General features: G+C 49.0%; 1 protein-coding gene across 1 annotated transcript in view; it reads right to left on the reverse strand.

Annotated features, from left to right (window-relative positions):
- The window catches only part of LOC141258036 (dysbindin domain-containing protein 2-like), a 50293-nt gene that overhangs the window by 6016 nt on the left and 25027 nt on the right, over positions 1-19250 (reverse strand). The window contains exon 3 of the mRNA XM_073673040.1: positions 13107-13244. Within this exon, the coding sequence (XP_073529141.1) occupies positions 13107-13244 (138 nt within the window). The remainder of the gene's footprint in view (positions 1-13106; positions 13245-19250) is intronic.

Consider the following 19250-nt stretch of genomic DNA (forward strand, 5'->3'; position numbering starts at 1 on the left):
CACCGCAGCGGCAGCCCCATATAGCCGCATACCACAGGTGGCATCACGAACATTATCTCTAAAAACTTTATTAACTTTTACTTTTCCCCCTTTTATTGACCGCCCTGCGTCACGGACCGGGTCACTGCCACTGTGACATCCCCCAGCATTGACCGCCCCGGCTACCGAGTACCCCACGGCCCAGGGGGCGCGTCACTTACGTGACTTATTCTATTATGATCAATCTAGAAAATTATCTCAACGTCTGTAGAGTCTTAGTGAAATAAGAAGTTACTGAGAATAAAAACCACTAATCATATCTTCTATGTGAGCCGAGTGACTTTATACTGCCTAATGCCATCATCTTGCATATGTAAGAGCTTTGCTTTGTAATCTAAGTACAAGGATATTGACACCGCCTGATACTTATACAACCACATAAAAGAGCACTGGCTCCCTCAAGTCTTTATAAGCAAATCACATTTATGTAAGGACACAGTATGTTTATAAAGAATATCCAGTAAGTGTACTGTAGCAAATTATTGTCAGTGATTAAAGGGATCTGTCAGTAGGATGAGCCCTCCTAAGCCATCTATATGGGCATGTAGGTCATAGGAAGCTGAATAAAATGATACCTTGATATCTGCGATCTGATGTTTTATTCCAGAGATGGCCATGTTTTTCTTAATATGTAAATGAGCTGTTAAAATTTATGGGCCGGACATAGATCTCCCTGAAAATCTGTCTCCAGAGCTTATTGTAAATGAAAAGCAAGTGTTATCAGTGTGAGACATGTAGATCGGGGGAGCAGACTATCAGTAATTACATGTCTCACACTGGTAACTCCCCCTTTCATTTATAATAAGCTCTGGAGGCAGATTCTCAGGGAGATCTGCAAAGTAATACTAAATAAACCATGTGCATAAAGTATTATTGTGGCGAGAATACATAATCATTATATGGGGTGGGGAGGACTTAATAATAATAATTTGATTTATATAGCAACAACATGTTCCGCAGCACTTTATAATTAAGCGGGGACATGTACAAGCAAAAGAGACATCACAAATTAATGTCATAGGGCAGCAATACACAAAGGCCGTTGTTCTAGCAGATGGTATATTAAATAGACAGTTAGATTACTGTTATATAGGTGGTATAGAATACACTGCCAGACTGCTGTTATATAGGTTGTAGGCATTCACTCTCTCTTGGCAGGCATTAGGCATAAGGCCTTTGGTAGTGTTCACACAGGAAATGCAGATTTGGTCCAAAATGTGCAGTTTGTATTGCTTTCCACAGATTGCACAGCACCAAAACAAACTCAAAGACAAATCCCTAGCTTTGTCCTGTTGCTAAGTAAACAGAACAAACCCTGGCTACTCTGACAAGCTGAGCTAGCCCCAGCTTGGTCAAACAAAACAGCTATTGTCTATAGCAACCTGAGGTTCTCTGTACACAACCTATACAGACTCAGAGAGGGATTCTGTCCTGTCTCTCCTAGGCTCCAAGACACATCCAGTCTGGTCAGCTTCCCTGAGCTGACTGTCTAAGGAGAACAGCTAGCCTGGTTATATGCAGGGCTAGCCAGATGATCTAATCAGAAGCTGTAGAGCTAGGATTTAACCCTAGCTTACCTGGCTTTGCTACATACCCCCTCCTCCTGCCCAAACCCGGGGGCTGGGCACCATATGCCAACACAGTCTACAGAGCTTTAAATTGACCCAAAAGTGAGGCTCATGCTTGATGACACGAAGGTGACCTAGTACCTCCAAGAACCTGCCCCTATTTTGGTGTACAGATTTTTGGCTGTGCCGATTTTGGGAAAGCAGCAAATTTTCTGCCATTTTGATACCTGCCATGTTGGCTCCTGACTGGGTCAACAAGCAAGGGATTTTGAGCGGGTCACTACCCTTCCAAGGTTTTAGTACGTTGCCATAATATATGGGAAAGCGCTTCCTTTACTGTACTTTATAGTTAACCTAAACCACCTTTTCAACCACCATATGGGGCCTCTGCCACTAGGTAAGGAAATTGCTTTCCCTTGTGGGCACTAACACAAGTATCTGATCCCTAGGCTGAAATTGTCTCACTCAAGCCGACCAATTATACACCCTGGAGTTTTCCTCTTGGTCCTTGAGGAGGTGCTCTTTTACCTGTCCCTTCACTTTCTTCCCACAACAGAGCAAATCATTATGCCTGGCCCCTTGCAGAAATTGACTATCAGCTCCTGGGGAGCCTTATTTATATTTTCAAGAGTACCTTTTACTGTTAAGTCTCTGAGCTGGGCAGTCTCAAATTTGCCCTGGGACTCTTCCAGGTCTGAGTTATTGGCTTCAGGGTGTAGGAGGGTGAGAGGTCTGAGAAGACGCGGAGTCAAGAAGGGGTTACTGAGTTGTAGTTTTATGCTGAATTTGTGTCATGTGATATATGTGATAAAAAAGTTTTGATGTGTTTTATCCCTATGGCCGTTATTGTATGCCGGTTCTCCAATAGGCTATGCCTAAGGCTGTCCCTGGAATGCGAGAGGTCTGTCCGGAGCGGAGCCATACAATAGACAGGGATTCATATTAAACTACATTACTTAGATATTAGATAGTTAAATTCAGGCATTGCATGAAGCTGCATCATTAGCTGGGAGGGATTAGAACAGTTTTTATAGAAAAAAAATTTCGGGTTGCACACAGTTAGAGGGAGAGTCAGACAGAGTTAGGCAGTGAGGCTGCCAGGCGGTAGTCTGTGGCAAGACCACCCCAGTTCTGGGTCCACGACCGCAACAGCACAGGCCCGGTGCGGGTCCTGTTCCACACCAGAGAGAGTGGAGTGTTGGAGGAAGACTGAATAGACAGGGAGACAGATTCCAACAGCAGGTACAGCAGTGAAGAAAGTCTTTTAATAGTGCAAGTTGTCAGAACAGAAAGGGAACACATTTGATACTTGATCTGGACGCTGGCACAGTCCTAGGCTCATGGCCTGTCAGAGGTGCTCAAGGCGAGGCCTCTACGTCCTTCATGGGGAGATTCTCAGCTGGGTCGCAGAAGAAGTGGATTATGTTGGGTCTCAGGACGGGATGAGGACGAACACTGGAAAGGCAAATAACCAAGGGTACTTCACTAGATAAAGACTATGTCTTAATCTGTATGCTGCAGCCGTGTATAGAAGAATGGCACAGTAAAAGTGAGTCTGTTAATCCAGATCTAAGATCTCCTGTCTTGTTTGAAGTCGGTTCCGGTTCCGGTTCCATGGACGATGTAACAGTGAGTACAGAAAATGCTTCATCACACTACATATTCCACTGTCAATCCTTTATAGAAGAGGGAACACAGGGCGAAGAGAACTCAGTTCTGGCCCACAGCGTGTCAATAACGGCCCTGTGCCTCCCCCCTTCAAGGGGATGTTTCTCATGCTCCTTTCTAGCCAGTACAGTCAACGGAAATTCACCATTTACAACATGTGCCCTTGTTACCATAGCGATCCCTGGCGACATACTGCACTATTGGATGCTATAGCTTTAGCCCAAAAGTCCCAAAACAAAGGAAAATCTTGACTGATAACAATAGCATGCAACAAGTCCATTACCACTCCCACTTGGTGGGACATGGAACCACAGTCTGTGTGTAAGTCGACGTGGGTCATGGGATAGTTATTGGCATCTCCATAGATGCACCTTACCTACAATCCCTTCTCAGGGACTAGCACAAGTGTGGCTCTTGCCAGGGTCACCAAACTCTCTGAGTCTAGGAGTCCTGTCAATTTGACACCATTCACAGTCAAGTAGTATTCCTGAGGCCCCTCACCAGGAAGAGGTACAGTAATGCAGGCAGGGTAAGCAAAGTATGAGTAGCATCTGTTAGAATCTATGTTGTTTTACTTTTTAGCCATCTTTTTGTGGTTTGCTGGCTTCTAGTCTTTTCCTCTGGTGCTGGGTGTCTTGGTCACGTGATCTCCTCACTCTTTATTGCTCAGCACCTGTCTCCCATTCCTTGCTGGACATCAGTGTTGTTACGCTTGTGCTCTGGCTAAGTTGCCTCGTTAGTTCTTTGTGCTTAGGACAATTGATATCCTGGGACTTCTTGTTCCACCAGTTTTGTTCCCTTTAATCTTCGTTTCTGCAACTAACTTTTCTGTTAGCAGGTCTCCTGTTTTTGCTCCCAGTCATTAGATCTTTTAGGGACCCTTTTCCCCTTCCTTCAGGTCTTCTTTTGAGTTCAGTGCAGGAGTGTTGGTGGGGCTATTCACAAGGAATAGGGCACTCACCCCAGCGTAGGGTTTAAGCTGAGTCTCAGTGCAGGGACAGCTATTCCCTCCTATTCCCTAGTTCTTAGTTGCAGTACATAACAGCATCGACCTACGCTGCAGTCCATTGGCTCCTAGGTAAATGGACAAATGGCTGATATATAACCGAGGAATCGACACCCACAACAGATAATGATACGAGATGTATCCTTTAAACCCGGCTCTGACCCCTCCTGGGTCTTTGTACACCCTTAGACGTGGCCTTGGGCCCCCTCTTTTGGGATTCCCAGAAATGTGACCAAGTGTGACCAAGAAATGTAAGCCAAGTATCTTTCTACCAGGCTTACGAGATCATCTTTGTTCTGGGAATCTTCTTGGGCAACCCAGCTTTGCATGGATTTCGGTAGTGAGTGGCTAAATCGGTCCACTACCACTCTTTCCAGCATCTGTGCTGAAAAATAGCTCTCAGGCTGCAGCCATTTTTACACCAGGTGTAAAAGGTTGAACATCTGGTACCGGGGAGGTTTGTCCCTTTGTTAGTGCCAGAGGTGCATCCGTTGTGCTTGGCCTACCAGAATCACACCCATATGTGCCATAATCTCTGCTTTTAGCCTGTCATACTTCTTGGCATCCTGCAGGGCAAGGTCGTAGTATGCTTTCTGCTGCTCCTTCGTAAGATATGGAGCTAGGACCTTTGCTCATTGCTCTGGGGGCAGTTCCTCATTGTCTGCCACGCTCTCAAATACAGTCACTAAAGCCTCGACATCGTCTTCCAGAGTCATCTTCTGTAAGGCCTATCATACCGTTCGCCTCACCCAGATACCTTCACTTTGGCTCGCGAGTGATGCCATCTTCCAAGCCGGATAATTTCTGCCAGGAGAGCCATCTGTTGCTGATACTGTTGCTGAACCTGCTGCAAGTGCTGCTGATGTTACTTCTGTTGCATTTGCTGCTGCTGAAACAGCTAGATCAGGAGTTTGTTGGTTTCCTGTTGGCTTAGCTGCTGTTGCTGCACCTGGACTAATTACGTAACAAGCTCCACCATGCTTTCAGACGAGTGTTTGCAATGCCTTTACGCAGGACTTTCAATCTTTACACTGCAATCACCTGTGCTCTCTGGGACTTCATGCCCTCATTTTCCACCAATTGTAGAGATTTACTCTCTCTGGTAGGCATTAGGCCTTAGCTAGCGTACACACAGGCAATGCAGATTTAGTCCAAACACATACAGTTTTTATTGCTTTCCACAGGTTGCACAGCACTAAAACAAACTCATAAACATAAATCCTGTAGTGCCGGCGTCCCTGCCCTCTGCTAGGCAGGGACGCTGCTCCTCTCACCGCTCTGCTCCGTGCCCGGCCTCCTCCCCCCGCTCTGCTGTCAGCGCGCGCTCCGTCCCGGCGTCCTCCTCCTGCTCTGCTCTCAGCGCGCGCTCCTTCCCGGCCCCTGTGCTTAGGGCGCGCGCGCGCGCGCTCCCCTCCTCTTAAAGGGGCCGCGCGCGCCGCCCTAAAGAGTCCCCGGCCAATGGCCGGAGGACTTCATCATATATAAGGCACCTCCTCCAAAATGGAGGTGCCCGAGCAATGTTGTTTGCACCTGTGTCTCACCTGTGCTTCAGCCCTCAGGTCCCGTTGCCAGTTACCTGCCAGTTTCCTGCCAGTTTCCTGCTAGTTACCTGCCAGTACCTGCCAGTTACCTGCCTGATTCCTGCCTGAATACTTGTTACCTGTCTGCCAGTCTGAGGTCCGACGGTCTGCCTTACTACTCCTGTCAGTCTGTCTAAAGGACCAGCCTGCCCGCTCACCTGGGAGCGCATATCAGCTACCTGCCTGCTTGCCTGAGGTCCGACGGTCTGCCTTACTACTCCGGTCAGTCTGTCTATGGACCAGCTTGCCCGCTCACCTGGGAGCGCTTCTCCGTTATCTGCCTGCTTGCCAGCCCGGAGGCTCCGTTGTCACGTGCTGTGACCACCAGCTACTCCAGACTCTTGCCCGCTCACCTGGGAGCGCATCTCCGTTACCTGCCTGCTTGCCAGCCCGGAGGTCCCGTTGTCACGTGCGGTGACCATCAGCTATTCCAGAGACTCTTGCCCGCTCACCTGGGAGCGCTTCTCCGTTACCTACCTGCCTGCCAGCCCGGAGGTTCCGCCGTCACGTGCCGTGACCACCTGCTATTCCAGAGACTCTCGCTTGCTCACCTGGGAGCACACATCTACCACCTGCCTGCTAGCCTACCCGGAGGCTCTGCCATCACAGGTCGTACCTACCCCTTACCCAGAGACTGCCCTGATCACTTGCCGTAACTCCCTGTCCGTTCACCCAGAGACTGCCACCCGCTCCCTTACAAGGGCCGCCCCCTTGTATAGTAGCTCAGAGGTTCCGCCTCCCGGACCCGTTTCAGTCCGCCTCCCGGACCCGTTACAGTTTGCTCGGGCCATGGAACCCGGTGGCACCCAAGCTCCCTCGCTCTCGGACCTCTGTCTTGAACTGTCCCGTCAGAGGTCCCAACAGGAGGCCATCCTGGGTCACCTGCGGAATGTTAATACTCGCCTGAACACTCTGTCTGATCCACCAACAACCTCCGCCAGTGCCATATCTTGCAATCCGGCGGCTCCGCTGCTCACTAATACTATGGTATCCTACCCCGGACCCCGGCTTTCTGCACCTCCTCGCTTCGGAGGCGACCCCGTCCAGGCTCGGGGCTTCTTGAATCAGTGCACCCTGCATTTTGAACTTTTGTCCTACCAGTTTAACTCCGACCGGGCCAAAATTGCCTTCATCATGTCCCATCTCACCGGGGAGGCCCTGGCCTGGCTGAATCCTCTATGGGAGAGAGGAGACCCCCTGGTGTCCAACTTGCCTGCTTTTCTCACGGCTTTCCGGAAAGTCTTCGACGAACCCGGACGGAAGACCTCATCTGCATCATCGTTGCTACGCCTCCGTCAGGGGAGTCTCACCGTGGGCCAATATGCCATACGGTTCCGTACCCTTGCCTCGGAGCTGGCCTGGGATAACGACGCTCTGGTTTCCGTCTTCTGGGAGGGTCTGTCCGGCCGTATTAAAGATGAACTTGCCGGTCGGGACATTCCTACCACTCTCGATGACTTAATAACTCTTGCCACCCGAATTGACCTACGGTTTCAGGAGCGTGCCAAAGAGGTCACCCGTGAGAGAAGGATTCCACGTTTAGCTCCTACTTTCCAGAAACCCGTCATTCCCTCCATCTCTCCCCAGGTACACTCTCCTGAGCCTATGCAGGTCGACCAGACCAAGATGGTCAAAACCCGTCAGGACTCACGCCGTGCCGAGGGGAGCTGCTTCTACTGTGGCAGTAAGGAGCACCGGATCCGTGCCTGCCCGGAGAGGTCGGGAAACGCCTGTGTCTAGGTTCGCTCAGAGAGGTCCACCTAGACAAGAATAAATCCTCTCCATCCCTGCTGTTGTCAGTTTCGATCATCTACGGGGAGAACCGTTATTTCGAACTAGCCCAACTTGACTCTGGAGCAGCCGGGAACCTTATTTCACAGTCCCTGGTTGAGAAATACCGCATCCCCACCAAACCTCTGGCTGTACCCTTGTCTGTCGCTGCCGTGGATGGGGGCCTCTTACCTCGCCCCATTCAACTCATCACCGAATCCATTACCCTGCAGGTGGGAATGCTGCATTCTGAAAGTATCTCCTTTCATGTTCTGCCTGGACTCTCTCACGCCCTCTTGCTAGGTCTGCCCTGGCTCCAGAGACATGCACCCGTGCTAGACTGGCAAACCGGAGAGGTCCTTCGCTGGGGACAAGACTGTCATAAAACCTGCCTGGTTCCCGTCCATCCCGTCCGTCCCTCTCCTACCCCAGCTAATCTACCTGGACTTCCGATTCCTTATTGGTCTTATGCAGATGTCTTTAATAAAAAGGAGGCAGAGACATTACCACCACATAGACCATACGACTGTCCCATCGATCTGCTACCCGGTACTACTCCTCCCCGTGGGCGTATCTATCCTTTATCCGCTGCTGAGACCCGGTCAATGTCCGAATATATTGAGGAGAATCTGGCCAGAGGATTCATCCGGAAATCTACCTCCCCGGCGGGAGCAGGCTTCTTTTTCGTCAAAAAGAAGGACGGCTCTCTCCGTCCCTGTATAGACTATAGAGGCCTAAACCTGATCACGGTGAAGAATAAGTACCCCCTTCCGCTCATTCCAGAATTATTTGATCGTCTGAGGGGGGCTAGGATCTTCACCAAACTGGACCTTCGTGGGGCGTACAACCTGGTTCGTATTCGTCAGGGGGATGAATGGAAGACGGCATTCAACACCCGGGACGGCCACTATGAATACCTGGTAATGCCCTTTGGTCTCTGTAACGCTCCTGCCGTCTTTCAAGAGTTGGTCAATGACATCTTCCGGGACCTTCTCTACTCCTGCGTAGTGGTGTACCTGGACGACATCTTGGTCTTCTCTCCGGATCTCCAGACTCACCGGAGGGACGTTCGTCAGGTCCTGCTCAGGCTAAGGCAGAACCATCTCTACGCTAAATTTGAGAAGTGCCTCTTTGAGCAGACCTCGCTTCCGTTTCTGGGCTACATTATCTCTCAGACCGGCCTTCAAATGGATCCTGAGAAACTGTCTGCCATCGAGAAATGGCCCCGACCGGAGGGGTTGAAGGCCATTCAGCGTTTCCTGGGCTTCGCCAACTACTACCGCCTCTTCATACCACACTTCTCTTCCCGGACGGCCCCAATTTCTGCGCTCACCCGTAAAGGTACTAATCCCAAAGAGTGGCCACCCGAAGCAGAGGAGGCCTTTCTTTCCCTTAAACAGGCCTTCTCTTCCGCCCCGGTGCTGCATCGCCCAGATGGCAACAAGCAGTTCTTCCTGGAAGTTGACGCCTCCTCCTCTGGAGCCGGAGCGGTACTTACTCAAAAATCATCTTCCGGGAGGATGGTAACTTGTGGCTTCTTCTCTAAACTCTTCTCCTCCTCTGAGCGCAACTATTCCATAGGAGACCGAGAGTTATTGGCCATCAAACTGGCATTGGAGGAGTGGCGTTACCTGCTCGAGGGGGCTCTTCACCCGGTAATAATTTACACTGACCACAAGAACTTGGCTTACCTCCAGCATGCCCAGAGACTTAACCCGCGCCAAGCCCGGTGGTCCTTGTTTTTTGCTCGTTTTGATTTTGTCCTTCATTTACGCCCGGCTGACAAAAACGTCAAGGCGGATGCCTTGTCTCGATCCTTTCTGGTGTCTGATCTCGAGGAGGATCCGAAACATATCATCGATCCCGCCAGAGTAATGCAGGTGGCTCCCGTGAGTCTAAATCGTCTTCCTCCTGGTAAGACGTTCGTACCAGTACCTGATCGGGAGAAGATTCTACACTGGGGTCATTCGTCTAAACTAGCTGGCCACGCCGGTCAGAAAAAGACCCTCCAGCTTATTACCCGGCACTACTGGTGGCCTAACCTGCACAAGGATGTAATAGACTTTGTTTCTGCCTGTGTGTCCTGCGCCCGCAACAAAGTTCCGAGACACCTGCCGGCCGGCCGCCTCCTACCTCTGCCAGTACCTGCTGCCCCCTGGCAGCATATAGCGATGGACTTCATTACTGATCTGCCCGTCTCTGCCGGTTGTACGGTCATTTGGGTGGTCGCTGACCGCTTCTCCAAGATGGCTCACTTCATTCCACTGCCAGGTCTTCCGTCTGCACCCGAGCTGGCTAAAGACTTTATCCGCCACATCTTCCGTCTTCATGGCCTGCCCCGTCACATCGTGTCGGATCGTGGGGTACAGTTCACTTCCCGTTTCTGGAGAGCCACTTGTAAATTGCTGGACGTCACCCTGGACTTCTCCTCCGCTTACCACCCACAGTCTAATGGTCAAGTGGAGCGGATCAATCAGAACCTGACCAGTTACCTTCGGCACTTCGTTAATGCCCACCATTCTGACTGGGTGGATCTCCTGCCATGGGCCGAATTCTCGTACAACAATCACGAGAGCGAGTCTTCCTCCAAATCCCCGTTTTTTGTAGTCTACGGTCAGCATCCTCGGATCCCGTTTCCCGTCTCCACCTCGGCGGACAATCCGGCTGCGGAATCTCTTGTTAACAAATTTTCCTCCATATGGGAGAGTACCCGGTCCGCACTCCTTCTGTCATCCGAGCGTATGAAAAGACACGCTGACAAAAAACGTCTGGACCCTCCTCAATTCCGCCCTGGGGATAAAGTCTGGCTCTCGTCCAAATATGTCCGGCTCAAGATCCCTTCCTATAAGTTAGGGCCTCGGTTCATCGGCCCACTGGAGGTCATCAGTCAGATCAACCCGGTGGCCTATAAATTGAAACTCCCGGCCAACTTACGGATCCCTAACTCCTTCCATGTGTCTCTCCTCAAACCTGTGGTACTTAACTCTTTTTCCAAGTCTACAGGTACGCCTCCTGCTCCGGTTTCTGCTGAGGACGAGTTTGAGGTAGAGAACATTCTTGCCACCAAAAGGGTAAGAGGAAAGACCTTTTTCCTGGTAGATTGGAAGGGGTTTGGTCCTGAGGAGAGAACGTGGGAGCCCCGGGAGAACATCCATGCCCCTCTCATCCTAGCTAAATTTCTGTCTGGCCTAAAAAAGGGGGGGCCTAAAGGGGGGGGTACTGTAGTGCCGGCGTCCCTGCCCTCTGCTAGGCAGGGACGCTGCTCCTCTCACCGCTCTGCTCCGTGCCCGGCCTCCTCCCCCCGCTCTGCTGTCAGCGCGCGCTCCGTCCCGGCGTCCTCCTCCTGCTCTGCTCTCAGCGCGCGCTCCTTCCCGGCCCCTGTGCTTAGGGCGCGCGCGCGCGCGCTCCCCTCCTCTTAAAGGGGCCGCGCGCGCCGCCCTAAAGAGTCCCCGGCCAATGGCCGGAGGACTTCATCATATATAAGGCACCTCCTCCAAAATGGAGGTGCCCGAGCAATGTTGTTTGCACCTGTGTCTCACCTGTGCTTCAGCCCTCAGGTCCCGTTGCCAGTTACCTGCCAGTTTCCTGCCAGTTTCCTGCCAGTTTCCTGCTAGTTACCTGCCAGTACCTGCCAGTTACCTGCCTGATTCCTGCCTGAATACTTGTTACCTGTCTGCCAGTCTGAGGTCCGACGGTCTGCCTTACTACTCCTGTCAGTCTGTCTAAAGGACCAGCCTGCCCGCTCACCTGGGAGCGCATATCAGCTACCTGCCTGCTTGCCTGAGGTCCGACGGTCTGCCTTACTACTCCGGTCAGTCTGTCTATGGACCAGCTTGCCCGCTCACCTGGGAGCGCTTCTCCGTTATCTGCCTGCTTGCCAGCCCGGAGGCTCCGTTGTCACGTGCTGTGACCACCAGCTACTCCAGACTCTTGCCCGCTCACCTGGGAGCGCATCTCCGTTACCTGCCTGCTTGCCAGCCCGGAGGTCCCGTTGTCACGTGCGGTGACCATCAGCTATTCCAGAGACTCTTGCCCGCTCACCTGGGAGCGCTTCTCCGTTACCTACCTGCCTGCCAGCCCGGAGGTTCCGCCGTCACGTGCCGTGACCACCTGCTATTCCAGAGACTCTCGCTTGCTCACCTGGGAGCACACATCTACCACCTGCCTGCTAGCCTACCCGGAGGCTCTGCCATCACAGGTCGTACCTACCCCTTACCCAGAGACTGCCCTGATCACTTGCCGTAACTCCCTGTCCGTTCACCCAGAGACTGCCACCCGCTCCCTTACAAGGGCCGCCCCCTTGTATAGTAGCTCAGAGGTTCCGCCTCCCGGACCCGTTTCAGTCCGCCTCCCGGACCCGTTACAAATCCCTAGCCTTGTCCAGGCACTAACTAAAGAAAGGAGACCCTGGCTACTCATACACAGCTGAGCTTGCCCCCGCTCAGTAAAACAAAACAGCAATCCTTGCAGTTCCTGCACATGGCCTGTGCAGACTCTTCTCAGAGAGGGATTCTGGTCTCTCTTTTCAGCTCCAAGACACATCCAGTTTGGTCAGCTTCACTGGGCTGACTGACTAAGGAGAACAGCTAGCCTGGTTAAATGCAAGGCCAGCCAGTTGATCTAATCAGAACCTGTAGAGCTAGGATTCAACCCTAGCCTATCTGACTTTGCTACAAGGTGGTATAAAATACAGAACCAGACAGCTATTATATGGGGAGGTATAGAATACACAGCCAGACTACTATTATATAGGAGGTATAGAATACACCGCCAGACTGCTGTTATATAGGAGGAATAGAAATAGGAGGTATAGAATACACTGCTAAACTGCTATTATTTAGGAGATATAGAATACACCGCCAGACTACCATTATATATAGTGGTATAGAATACACTGCCAGATGCTGTTATATGGGAGGTATAAAATACCCGCCAGACTGCTGTTATATAGGAGGTATAGAATATACGCCAGACTGCTGTTACATAGGAGGTATAGAATACACTGCTAGACGGCTGTTACATAGGAGGTATAGAATACACTGCTAGACGGCTGTTACATAGGAGGTATAGAATACACCGCCAGACTACCATTATATACGGTGGTATAGAATACACTGCTAGACTGCTGTTATATGAGAGGTATAGAATATACCGCCATACTGCTGTTATGTAGGAGATATAGAATACACTGCCAGACTGCTGTTATATAGGAGGTATAGAATACACTGCCAGACTGCTGTTATATAGGAGGTATAGAATACACTGCCAGACTGCTTTTATAGAGAGTGGTATATATTACACCGCTAGACTGCCATTACAGAGGGGCTTCCAGGCTACATCTATTTATTTAAAATTTAATCTGAACCTGTTTTTAGTTCTATGAAAGTTGATTATTTGCTATTACTTTATATTACTCTGTCCCCTGTATGTTTATGTTAAACTTTTGACAACCTAATTAAAGAGTATATTACTAACCAGGAGTAACTAACGGGCTCATGGGGTCTTCAGACTGGTGAAAAGCATCGCTGGGTTCCAGCTCACTAATGTCCAGTGGTTCAGACAGTTCCAGTGAGTCAATATTCACTTCCATCGATGATACACTGTCCAGTGGAGCTGCAGGAGAGAAAAGAGGAATTTACCTTTACCATGCACAATGCACAAAATATGACTTATATCTGATGAATGAAGCTCAGTTATATCTGCATCTCGCATTATATGTTACATTTTTTGGTTTCGGCATCTTCATGAAGTGCATTCTTTCTTTTATGATGGACACATTATAAATTTCTAGTTACCCTTGTCACACGATAAACACTAGGGCCCCAATTCGCCACAACCCTAACCCTAGAGTTTATTTTTTACGCCGTTCCTCATGCGGTATAAGTGATTAGACGACTTTATTCTTCGGGCCGGTACGATGACAATAATACCAGATTGATATCAGGTTTTTATGATTGACAGCTGTCACACACTAAAAAAAAACATTTTTTTTGCAAAGACTAGTTTTTGCATCAACATATTTTGAGAGCTATAATTTTCCAGATTTCGGCCGACAGAGTCATGTGACGGCTTGTTTTTTTACGGGACAAGCTGACGTTTTTCTTTGTATAATTTTCGGGCACGTGACATTTTTTGATCGCTTTCTATTCTGATTTTTGGGAAGAATCTTTTTTTTTTTTTATGCTGTTCTGCGTGTGGTAAAATTGAAAAAGTAGCTTTATTCTTCGGGTTAGTACGTTTACAGCAGTCCCACATTTATATTGTTTTTTAATATTTTGGCGCCTTTACACAACACAATAAAAAGTATTTTATAGAAAAAAAAAATTTCACTTTCTGACACTTTTCCTACTTTTACACATTGTCTCACTATGGGACTTTCACTTTTTGCAGTCTGATCACCTGTATAGCAAAGTGATGCAGCAGCATCCCTGTGCTATACAGCCTGTCAGCGCTGCACAGGGAGAAGTTACTTTGCGCACTGTGCATGATCAAAGTAACTTCCTCTTGTCTGGTGACCCAGATGTCATCATGAGAGGAGGTAAGTATCGGCGCTTACCTCCCCGTGCTCGTGAAATGCTGCGATCGACTTTGATCACTGCATTTCAGGGGTTAATGTGCAGGGAGCGGTGCGCGACCGCTCCTTGCACATAGTACCGGGTGTCAGCTGTGACAATCATCTGACACCCGGCGGCGATCGCCCTGCACTACTTGTGTGCAGGCACGATCCCATTATGCAGTAATAGTACGTCCCTGGCCCAATAGGCCCAGGGCACAAGGACGTACTATTACCACAAATGTCAGAAAGGAGTAAATGTATAAAATAAGGGAAGTGGAAGGGCTAATTTTAAAGGGGTTGTTCTGTACTTAATATTGATGGCAGGCCTGGACTGCTAATCTGCCTTATCGGGCAGATGCCCGGTGGGCTGGTCTGTTAGGTCATAAAATGGGCTTCCTGGCTACTGTTGTTAGTGTACCATTGTGTATCAGTGAGTCATGCATTCTGTGTGGAGTCTGAGTTTATCTGCATATATATATCTGTATATATACACTGCACAGTACCAGTTCTCCTGTGCTGTATATACACTGCACAGTACTACTTCTCCAGTCCTGTATATATATACTGCACAGTACCACTCCTACTGTCCTGTATATACACTGCACAGTACCACTTCTCCTCTCCTGTATATATACACTGCACAGTACCACTTCTCCTGTCCTGTGTACATACACTGCACAGTACCACTTCTCCTGTCCTGTATAAATACACTGCACAGTACCGCTTCTCCTGTCCTGTGTATATACACTGCACAGTACCACTCCTCCTGTCCTGTATATATACACTGCACAGTACCACTCCTCCTCTGCTGTATATATACACTACACAGTACCACTTCTACTGTCCTGTATATATACACTGCACAGTACTACTTCTCCTGTCCTGTATATATACACTGCACAGTACCACTTCTCCTGTCCTGTAAATATACACTGCACAGTAATACTCCTCCTCTCCAGTATATATACACTACACAGTACCACTTCTCCTGTCCTGTATATATACACTGCACAGTACTACTTCTCCTGTCCTGTATATATACACTGCACAGTACCACTTCTCCTGTCCTGTAAATATACACTGCACAGTAATACTCCTCCTCTCCAGTATATATACACTACACAGTACCACTTCTCCTGTCCTGTGTATATACACTGCACAGTACCACTCCTCCTGTCCTGTATATATACACTGCACAGTACCACTCCTCCTCTGCTGTATATATACACTACACAGTACCACTTCTACTGTCCTGTATATATACACTGCACAGTACTACTTCTCCTGTCCTGTATATATACACTGCACAGTACCACTTCTCCTGTCCTGTAAATATACACTGCACAGTAATACTCCTCCTCTCCAGTATATATACACTACACAGTACCACTTCTCCTGTCCTGTATATATACACTGCACAGTACTACTTCTCCTGTCCTGTATATATACACTACAGAGTACCACTTCACCTGTCCTGTATATATACACTGCACAGTACCACTTATTCTGTCCTGTATATATATGCACTGCACAGTACCACTTCTCGGAGAGGCGTCAATATTGGTTTAGTATTTTCAATATTACTATGGCCAAATAAAAATAAATATTGAAAAACCTGTTTAAATTGATTATCCCAAGTAATCCCCTCTACTCTGGACTGACTGTTGGGACCCCCATGACTGAATCAGAGCTCTGTAGAGCACCATGTAAATGGTGCTGCGGCCGATCATACGCACTGTGGCGCCATTCACATGCGGCTCTTCAAATAACTCCTTTTAGGAGAGTGAGGGGCACGACAAAGTAAAGCAAAATTCACTGATCGGGGGTAATGAGTGATAGGGTACATGCACACGATCAGTAATTGCTGCGGATTGCACGCAGCCAGATGTTACAGCATAGAGGATTGAATTTGTAGAAATCCCATGTCCACTATGCGCCTCCATGCTCCTGCGGATCATCCGCGGACATGGATATGTGGTGCGTCTTTCCAGACCGCAGCATGTCAATTTCGCTTGCGGAGATGCTAGTCACCGCAAGAGAAATTCTATCAGTGCAATGTATAAGATGCAGTGAATCCGCATGGTTCAATGAACACATGGACGCAGCATAAAGTATACAAAGCGCTGCCAATACCAACCATGTGCACATACCCTTATAGTATGTGGGCTGGTGGGGTTTGTGTGGCAGGGTTGCTTTTTTGACCCAGTCCGGCCCTGATTGACGGTCTATACTTAGGATAGGTCATCAATATCAGATTGGTGAAGCTGCTCTCTATATGCAGAGCGGTGACTGAATCCGCACCGCCGCCACCCCTGTGACTGAACGCCGAACACTGGTGAGACAAATAAAGTTAATTTCCTCTTGGCAGCGGGGGTCTAAGTTCCTGCGCCTGGCAGGTTCAGAACACTATTAACCTGCTGATTAACCCCATATCTGCAGATTAATAGCATTTTTTCACATGACAGATTCCCTTTAAAAAAAAAACCCTATACAACGTCTTTGCACTGGTCCTGATCCTGATATCTCTTAGTCACTTTTAAATAGAAATTTAGCAGAAAAAGTTATTTCCTGTGAAGCCCATTCACATGGGAGAGGGCATAAATTACTAGATTTTTAAAATGTTCCACTCTCTTGCCCTGTACAAAAAGAAAGTAAATGAAAGCAGAGGGGAACCCCGAGCCCTTTCAAATGGGGGTTTCCATACAGAAAGCTTAACCATTTCATAGTGACAATTTATGTAAATCTATAATGTACTTTATGTTTCAATTCCTTATTTCTAGTCTCATCTTGATGTTAGGATGGAAATGGAAGAAATTCTTGTATCTACAGGGTGAAGTCTGACGGCTCGAGTCTTTCCTCTCTGTAACCCTGACATTATTGGAGTAGGACACCTCTCCGCTGGATGTCATGAAACGTGCACCTATCAGACATATCCATCCAGGATATGCCAGACATTTTTAAAAAGTAGAATCAGAGTAGGTAAACTCTATCACTTCTGATTCAGGACTATTTAACCTAGGGCTCATCCAGACGTCACTATTACGACTTATGAGAAAAACGGACCAATTATTCTGATCAGAGTGTGGTCTGAGTGGCATCAGGACGTGGAGAGAAAAAAAACAAGTTTCTCTACCTTCTCCATTCCGAAAGTCCATGAAAATCAGACCACACTTGGATGTCATCTGAGTGCGGTCCAATTTTTTCACAGACCCATAGACTTCCATTGCCAAAACTCGAATCAAAATCGGAAGTGTCTCTGATATTTTCGGTTTGAGGAAAAAAATCGGACATGTGCTTAACCCCATTGAATACATTTCCTAGGTAAAAGTGCTATCTGAGTAACACTCGTCTGAGAAAATCGGACGTGTGAACGAGCCCTTACAGTATATACCTAGACAGGACACGTAGCAACCTGTCAGTTGTGAGTCTGCAAAATAAAATCCACACTTTAAATTGTATTGCTTTTTTATAATCAATATCATGTTTTGTGGGTTTTGTTATTGACCTCGAAACTAGTAAAACAACTTCAAACCTACAATGCTTTACATAAAACTGCCACGTGTGTGTGACGCTCGCAAGCCCTGCCCTGGGAAGATGGGGTACTCGGAGCCGGGTCAGATGTTGAGAACGGGGATGCAGTCGTGGCCTGGACCCGTTCCGTGCCCAGGGCCGTCACATTGAAAATGATGTTAGGGCTTTCCGGGTTGAGTGGTAATTGTCGACTACGCCACCTGTGGTGTCTGGTGATGCGCCACCAGCGCCGCTACAGTTCGCTGAGGCCCGATGTCATGGCGGCTAAAGTTCTCGCTGCTCCCCACAGGCGGAGCGCGGCCTCAGGGCAGGCAAGGCAGGATGAAGGGGGTAGTAGTAGTAGCGCGGGGAGTGCGGGCACCGCGTCACGTGGTATGGCGCGTAATGAACAGTCCGGAGGCCATAGGGATGAATTTCCAAGGCTTTACTCACAGTTCTCATAAGCAGCGCAAGGCTTCTCCCTGCTCCTCGCGGAGTCCTGCGGCCACCAGGGACGGGGGTCCGACTACCTTCGAGGAAGTCCAGTGTGAGGTAGCATCCCTACACCAGAGTGTTCCTGCACTACAGACTTTACCCTTTCCCGTCTGTGCGTGTGTAGATAGGCCGGGTCTCCCTCTGAGCTCCTCTCAGGTGTAGGGCTCAGGTGGCAATTCCTCTCCAGCCGAGGCCCGGCGGGATCCTCAGGGCCTAACCGGGCTTTCCCGTCCTGGACATAGAGTACGAGGTCGGGGGCCGGTACCCCTCTCGCAGCCGGAATCCCTCTGAATAGATCAGGTAGGCGAGGACAGGTGGCGTACTCCACTCCGTCTGCATCCTCCCCGGGACCCATTTGCTAGGGAGCCACACTCTAAAGCTCCCGGGCCTTCTTGATCCTGGTACTTGGCCGGGTTGAGACATTCCTCGTCTGCAACCTACCTCTCGTCCCATAGATCGGGGTACGAGGGCTGTGTCCCTTGCCGGTGCAGGCCCACACAGGATCGACCACTTGACAGACACACTGTTAGAGACCAGAGAACAGACCGACGAAGAACCAAAAGACCAAGCAAGATCAAAGATGGCATTCTATTAAGTATGAAATTAGAAGTGTCACTAACTAACTGTTCCTCCACCCACACCCACTAACTGGTTCCTACCACTTTGTGTTCCCCAGTCTCCTTGTAACCAGGGGAGCCGCACCTAGTGCATACTAGCTCCCTCTGTTGGAGTGTGGTGTTGGATGCAAAAGGCTGGAACACTACCATTACACCAGGCTTACCTCAGAGGAGGAACACCACACTCCATTAAAGAAGTGCAGCATTCCTGTGGCGGCCGAACCCTCAGGGGCCCCACACTTCCCCCTGGTAAAACACAGCACGTCCGCGGGCTGCAAAGGAATAGTACCCAGGAAAATTTCTTTTTATATAACAAGTAAAACTATCATCCCTTTATGGGAGGCACATTTCTTGTAACGTTGCATAACAGTTATAAAAGTACAAAAGTGCAAAGTATAAAATTATAAAAGTATAAAGATATAAAAGTGCAAAATTATAAAT

Source organism: Phyllobates terribilis, unplaced genomic scaffold (assembly GCF_046119375.1).
Source record: "Phyllobates terribilis strain yellow unplaced genomic scaffold, ASM4611937v1 Scaffold_3__8_contigs__length_932513732, whole genome shotgun sequence".
Lineage (NCBI taxonomy): Eukaryota > Metazoa > Chordata > Amphibia > Anura > Dendrobatidae > Phyllobates > Phyllobates terribilis.